At 37.8% G+C, this 8,070-nt stretch overlaps 1 protein-coding gene across 1 annotated transcript; it reads right to left on the bottom strand.

Annotated features, from left to right (window-relative positions):
• Positions 1-438: 438 nt before the first annotated feature.
• Positions 439-5,107, bottom strand: LOC114526112 (collagen alpha-1(XIV) chain-like; the record flags this gene model as incomplete). The annotated part of the gene is made up of 3 exons (XM_028547614.1): positions 439-770; positions 1,220-1,606; positions 5,068-5,107. Coding segments are annotated over 3 exons (729 nt in total), but the record flags the coding sequence as incomplete, so codon positions are not given.
• Positions 5,108-8,070: the final 2,963 nt, after the last annotated feature.

The following is an 8,070-nucleotide window of genomic DNA, read 5'->3' on the forward strand; positions in this document are numbered from 1 at the left end:
ACAGTATTTCACAGCAAGTCAATTTTTTGTTTTTTGTCAAAGAAAATTTATTTATTATTACAAAGTTAAAGTCATTTGTCGGAAGACAGAAATCATAGTTTTTCAGTTATATCGAGTTCAATGGTTATAGAGCTAGGGATAACGAAAAAGCGTCATGCACGAAACCTCAAAAGGAAAGTTAAGTATCAAATGGTGAATGTATGGTGGTAAAGAGCAAAGGGCTGTCGCCATGGCTCCTCTGCCCTTGCCTAAAGACGGTTAAAGCGCACGATGATTTTCAGTAACACATATTTCAAACAAGGACACCAAGAACTGATATATAGGCAGGAATTTTATTAAAAGATTGTCATTGGCTAGCGTACAAAGCTGTTAATTGACATTACATCTTTATGAAACTAATAATTGTCTACAGAATGATGACATGAAAGTATCGTGCATGCAAGCCGCATCAGCCGGTGCATGAAGTTTTCAACATGGAGGAGGAATGTCTCCAACCACTTCGTAAGTATCACGATCAACTCTTTTGACAACAAGCTTAACGACGTCTAGAAAGTCCCCAAACGTTTTTACTCGGAACAGATGCTTTTTAGGCCTAGTCGCGATGTCCACTATCTCGTTGATGCCATTAGTGAAGTCACCTACTGCAACGACATAGATCTGAACACCGGCACTTTTCAAATCTTCAGCATTTGGTATTGTCTGATCTTGATTTTCGTTCGACTGCCCGTCTGTTACTAGAAACACCATCTTTTTCGAAGGAAAATGGCTTCCTGGAAGAAATTCAGTGAGAAATAATTAGTTTTTCAAAAATACATGTACATAAAAGTCTACTCACCAAGAATTACCGTCAGTGGCGTAACTAGAACGATCCTTATGGGGGGAAAGGGGGGTGAATATTCATATAACCAGTTCAGCCCTACGGATTTCTTTCCTGAGTGCTTTAGTTTACAATAGACATCCGTCGGGCAGAACTGAATATATGAATATTCACCCTCTCTCCCTCTAATTATACTTTTAGTTACGCCATGTTTGATATTGCTAAAATGCTGCGAATAACCACCGTTATGAGGTATAAAATTTTCCTGCCACTTCATTATTAAATTTGCTGGCAAATGTGAGATTTGCGTGTTTTTATCAACTGTCTTATAAAATATGTCATTTAAAAATACCATTTAATATGTTCTCTTTTTCAAAAAGAGCTGCTACATCGTAATCTTACCAGAATTTGGATCAAAGATCAAATCATAAGCTTTACTAAGCCCGTCAGCAGTATTCGTGTCTCCACCCTCGTACGAAAATTCATCCATTTTCTTAGCAGCTTCAGAGGCAGACAAAAATTGAAAATTCACAGTTGCCGTTGTTGAATACACAACACCAGCATAGTAATTCTCATAATTATCACGACTAATCATCATCATATCTTTCAGAGCTGTTCTTCCTTTATCAAATTCGCAATTTCCGACTGATCCAGATGAATCCAAAATCACCACTGTATCTTCCACTTTAGTACGGGTACGTCTTTTGGCGACGTCACTCGCAGGTATTTCAAAGAAATTTTCTATCAACTTTTCAGCTGTTTCTTCCTTCGTTGGAATTGCCTTGAAGCCTAAAATGCAAGAAACATATCACGTATGTTCGCTATAGGTAAATTGCTGTACACGTTAACAATTCAACAATTCTCTTCGCAGCTTTATGCAGGAGCAGGCAATAATTGTAAATTCTCAGTTACCGTTGTTGAATACACAACACCGATGTAGTAATTCTCATAATTATCACGACGACTAATCATCATCAGATCTGTCAGAGCTGCCTATCGCAAATTCGCAATTCCCAGCTATCCCTAAAAGGCTGACAACTTACTGTCATAATACTCTTGTGTTTTAACTGGTGCTGCGGTGGTTGATTCTTGCCAAAATGGAACTCGTGACTCCACGTTTGGAGTGAGCAGAAATAAACAACTCACCACAAATAGGGAAATGATAAACGACATCGTGATGTTCTGATTTGTGCTTATGAAATGCTGTGTTTTATAGGGATTGCATGTATACCGGAAATCAAATGGTCGCTTTCGCAAGAGCTTTCAACTGAAGTTCAAAGTGCAGTTATGAAAGAAACGGTAGGTACAAACTGGTATTTTCAAATTAAACACCAGCCAATCATTCTAAGTGGAAGAGTGTTTTGATTCAGTTATCGACCGTGAAATGACAGCATTATGCCTTGTGATGGGTATAACGTGTGAAAGCAATTAAAAGTTATCCTAAGACTTACAAATGGAGGAAATATGTCGCTCAATACCTTTAGCAGCGCATGAAATGATTTCATGGAATTCAATAAAAATCGGGCACGTGATATTATTTCGTATACTGGCTGTTAACCTTCTGTTCTACCTTCCAGGTCCACAATTGGAAACAGGATAATAGATTTAGAAATGCTCTGCATAGAGAAATGATAAAGATTCACATATGGAAGAAACGGTCGGTTCACGCGTTTTTTGTTCAACTTTTTTTTGTCAATCATGTGAAGTGGAAGATTAAAGTCGGCTAAAGTCTGGTTCTGATGTGTCATGGACGGTCGTTGATAAATATTGTTGGTGGTCAGTGACGAAGAAAATGTATTCAAAAAACAAAGTACTTCATTTATCAGTGATCACCAACAATGGGCAAAGTTGACCGTTGGTGATATATATATCAGAACCAGGCCTAATAAGTGGACATGATAATTTGAATTTACAAATTACTACGTGGCACGAGTCTATTAATTTAACCAACCTATTTTGTTCCGCAGCAAGTAGGTAGATTCTGGGACCAATTGGCAAGTTAAACCAGTGGCTTAACTAGAGCGATGATACGGGGGGTGTTTACCTTTGTAAGTGCAATAGCTCACAATAGAAATCCGTCGGGCAATACTGAATATATGAGCAATCCCCCCCCGAATATCGTTATATATAGTTACGCCACTGAGTTGAACAGATTAATTTTTGTAAACTTGCTACATGTCGTTACTATAGTAATGTTTGCTGGTGATGAATATGCTCTTTCGCCTAAGCAAACGTATGAAAAGTGAATTCTAACGACTTAGGCATGGCGCTGGTAAATGTCGTCGCATTGTTGTCTCGTGGAATGTGAAAGTTATTGAGATGATAATAAATGGTAAGGAGTCCAATTATGAAAGAGACGGTATTTTTTTTGTTTAACGGCATTCAATCAGGTGAAGTGGGATATGGCTTTAGTTATTGATTGTGGGGTTCCAAACTTCACGGCGCTCAACGTGTAAGAGTAAGCTGTATGTCCTGACTATGTTTAGAAACGCTCTGCGAGGCAAAGCAAACAAAATTCAAATATGAAAGAGTTAACGAACGGTATTTTTCTTTTGTGTAACGGCAGTCAATTGAAAGTGAATTCTAACGACTTACGGCATGGCCCTGGTAAATGTCGTCGCATTGTGGTCTCATGGAATGTAAAAGTTATTGAGATGGTATAATAAATGGTAATGAGTCCAATTATGAAAGAGACGGTATTTTTTTTGTTTAACGGCATTCAATCAGGTGAAGTGGGATATTGCTTTAGTTATTGATTGTGGGGTTCCAAACTTGACGGCGCTCAACGTCGACGTCTATTGTAATTGCATTGAATGCAATTCACATTGTCATTAAAATGCTGTGTTCACGCCGGACCGAACTATTTTGCGACCATATTCGAATTCGTTGGGTTTTCTCGCACGAAACGGATTCCCATGGTTACGATATCAAAATTAGCCATGGTTGATGGTCCAAAATTATGACCGCATAATTGCTTTAACATTATCTGCCAAATAAAAAAGGCTCTGGATAAAACAACTTAGATAAACTGATGTGTCCTGACTATGTTTAGAAACGCTCTGCCAGGCGAAGCAAACAAAATTCAATTATAAAAGAATTAACGAACAGTATTTTTTCTTTTGTGTTACGGCAGTCAATCAGATAAGTTGGAAATTTGCTTCAGCTATTGTTTATCGAGTTCCGGCCACAAATATGGCTCGTGACGAAACTTTCCTTGCGTCTCAACGCCAACGACCTATTGACATTGCATTAAACACGGCTCAGATTAGCGCTGTTTTCACACAAGACTGAAATTTTCGGGTTTTCGCGTGTGAAGATGAGTCCTACGAATCATGCTTGTGGAACCCCGCAATCATTAACTAAAGCAATCCTTACCTGATTGACTGTCGTTAAACAAAAAAGCCTCTTTCCTTTAATAATCGAACAGAGGGTCAGAGCTCCTGGCAAAACTGATTCAACATGAAGAAAGGTGATTGGTGACGGGTTAGCGTATAATTTGTTCCACATAACTATAGCGCAATTTTTGAAAATCTTCGACTGTAATAAAGACTTGATGGGTAGAACTTGAAAACACTTTGCGCCCAGGAAGACTGTTTAAAATATTTACCAATTACGTTATTCAGATGATAATGAGGCTTAATTATCCGGATCCTCTCATCGAAAGCTTCATTGCGACCCAACGTCAACGTCGATTATGAGGGTTACGATCTACGACGCCGTTAGCTTGACGTCGCTAGTCAATTATCTTGCCACTAAATATATCATAGCTACGTGCAGATAAAACGCGATCTCATAAACGCTCTCCCAGACAAACCCAACAAAGTTCAATTATGAAAGAGGGGGTCGATTTTTTTTGTTTAACGGCAGTCAATCATACAAAGTGAAAGATTGCTTTACTTATTGACTGTGGAGCTTTAGCAACATGACTCGTTGAATTATGTGTAAAACTTGAAAGCATTTTGCGGCAAGAGTAACAGTTAAAATGTTTTCAATCATGAATTGTGATTTACAAGAAGATAATTTGAAATATATGTTATTGACATTTACTGGCGACTCAAGTAAACTAAAGCGGAGCAGATTCCGAATTGGAGGACAAAGTACAAAGTAGTCAAGTGAAGCGGACAAAGAGCAGACCATATTCATTGCAGACCAAATCTTGGAAACTTTCAAAAGCCGTATTTAGTTCGTTGCGAATAACTCGTTCTTACACGCAAAACCATATTCGATAAAAATAAAAACTAAATTTGAACGGCCTAGCCCGGGTTTAGATAGAGTTGTATTACGAACACGTCACATGCATGTAACTAGGCCAATAGTTATTGAGATGGTAATAAATAGTAACGAGGCTTATCACCTGATCTCTTGACATGACATACGACGAAGAACATGGCTAAATTTTCTTCACATACCCAGGGATCGCGGAGCAAGCATTTCTATACTGGCGGGGGATCATGGAAAATAAATGCATCAGTCGATTGCCGCCATGTGTGACATAGTCACCCAAACGTTCGGTCTGCAAAATATTGGGGGGGTGAACCCACTTTGCCCGCCCCTGCATTATTCGTCAAATGGCCGGTAACTATATATTAGAGAATTATATATTAGAGAATCAAACTCTTCCCTTTGGTTTATTCTCAATTTTTTTCTAAGTACAGTTGTTTAAGCAAGTGTTAGAAACGTGTTAGAAAGTTATTTCATACTAGCACATAATTAGATATTACAGCTGCATGCAGATGAAACCTGCAGACAAAACAAATAAAGTTCAATTATGAAAGGTAGGATCGGAATTTTTTTGGTTTAACGGCAGTCAATCAGGTAAAGTTAAAGATTGCTTTAGTTATTGATTGTGCAGTGGAGCTAATATAATGATGATTCGTGCTGGGCAAAACTTGCCAATATTCTGCGGCAAGCATGACTGTTGAAAAGTTCAACCAATTACGCTAGTTATCCTGAGCAAAAACGACTTTTCTTCATGTTGAATGTTCTCTTTTGTGTATCTTCCTTAATAGTTTTTAGGAACTGCTTAAATATTATGTGTTCTTGTGGGAGATGGAAGGTAAACTGAGAGGATTTGAACATGCATTTTTAACATAAAAACACAAAAACCTTCGCGGTTCGAAAACAAACCACAGACACAAAAAAACATGCAGGTGTGTAGAATTAAGTGTAAAATCAGACTTTCCGCGTTTCACGTCATCATGAGAAAGGTTTATTGCGAGTTTGGGTTTTGGTCGAGTGTAGTAAGTCGAGGGTCGAGGGCGAGGTCGAGCATATAGTCGAGGGTAAAGTCGAGGGTAATATCATTTCGCATTGGGTGAAGTATGTTTTTTAATATCTAAAATTCCAAAATTATGTTACAAGTGAATTGAGAGTTGCATGTGTATAATGCAAGCAGCTCACGGGTTCTGCAAGCAGTTACATGTTACAATGTTGTTTTGAATTCACTGGAAAGAGTTAAATAGTCATAGGACGAATATGGTATATTTGTTGTTTGCGCATTGCTCTTTACGCTTTACGGCTTGTGATGCTTGTTTTTCAATCTGAAATATAGGCAATGAGTCAACTATAGGCCTTCTGGCAGGAATCAAACCTACGCTTTTGCGATGCCAGTGAGCTACAGAGGTAGCTAGCTCACAACCATCGTGTGATGGAAACACCTTGGTGTGATGGAAACACACCTTTGTGTGTACGCAAACGTGACACCTTCATGTGTACGGAAACACACCTTCGTGTGTTAGCGAGAACACCTCCTTTTGCACACCTTTCCTTTTGCTCATTAAGAGTAAAGTAACACACCTTTTCACCGAAAACACATCTTGTTGGGTTTGACAGCACACCTTGACCCATCCAAGAAAGACATCGTTTGGTGTTTTATACAACACACCTTTAAATTATAAACTGCATATACAATATGCTTGATTGGCCTGATTTATTACTTATAGTATTTTAGTGCGTCGAGCAAAGCGTCAGCCTTACAAATTACACAAGTCACAGGAAATTTCCCGCTGTTCCATCGCATTTAAATTTAACTTTTCGCTTCAAATTCCTCTATTATCTTTGGCCTGCGTTTCAGCTTATATACCAATAATAAAAACTCCAAACATCACAGAAGACATAAATTTAAGGGAATTTATAGACGTTGTGATTTACTTTTGCAAGAATGGGTTGTTGAATATCTGCCATACAGACTTGTGTATACAGATCAGTGATCTGAAACGTCACGCGTTTTTAACCAATAAGAATGTCGCGAGGTCGCGAGGTGTGTGTGAAACCCACGCGCACGAAATACAAACACAGAATCACAGTCACAGATACAACCACTGTTTAGTGTTTACATTCCTTCTCTACTGTGACAACTGTGCTTTCATCGAGTCTGTTTCAAGTTTAAATTATGTTTATTGTGATTTGTGAAGGCGATTTTAAGATTAATTTTTTGGAAATGAACACATGAAAGCTTATGAGGGTAAGTTGTATTGCTGTGATTTTCGAAGCATTTGTGTCAAATCATTTGTATCAATTTATCGCCAACTAGTGTAATCAGTATATGGTTGTCTCTATCTATTTGTAGAGAATGAATTGATGGTTCAGTCCGTTCAGAACAGCTTCGAAGGTTCGGAATAGCTTGAAAGTGAGAAGACTGCTTCATTCTTAAAATTCCGAGACCCCCGAAGCGCATGGCGACGCGAACCTGACATCAGCAAGTTCAACTATGGTTCAAACAACCAACTCAACAAAAGATTCGACATCACAAGAATGACTTGGTGAGTCTTACTTTTTATCTTTCAAAATTTAATTGTCCGAGTTGCTTTTAAAAAGTAAATTTATACGTATATCGGTGTATGAATGAGGCTGTTTATGCTTGGTATAAAGAAAGCATATAATTCGCTAGGTGTAAGCTTGATGAATTAATTGTCTTGTGTCTTCATTTTATATTTAATATTTTGTATTCCTTTTTGTATTCCTTTTTGGAAGTCAGTGACATTCCAAAGGACCAATTTTTGTTCTCATTATACTGCATTTGCTTTCTAAATGTTGTACATATTGGATAGTTGATTTGACAGTGTGTTAATTTGACTGAATGTAGTTTTTAATTTTCAATAGACTTGACTTCATACTCTGAAAGATAAGCTACATGTTTAAATAAAATTTTCCAATTTTAAAGAAACTACATGCAATGTGCCCAGGCCCCAATTTTTCAAATTTCAACAAAAGGTCATAATTCATATAATTATACCTGTGTATACCTGGCAATA

The sequence above is a fragment of the Dendronephthya gigantea genome, unplaced genomic scaffold (genome assembly GCF_004324835.1).
Source record: "Dendronephthya gigantea isolate DGI-Jeju-01 unplaced genomic scaffold, DenGig_1.0 000037F, whole genome shotgun sequence".
NCBI classification, from domain to species: Eukaryota; Metazoa; Cnidaria; class Anthozoa; order Malacalcyonacea; family Nephtheidae; genus Dendronephthya; species Dendronephthya gigantea.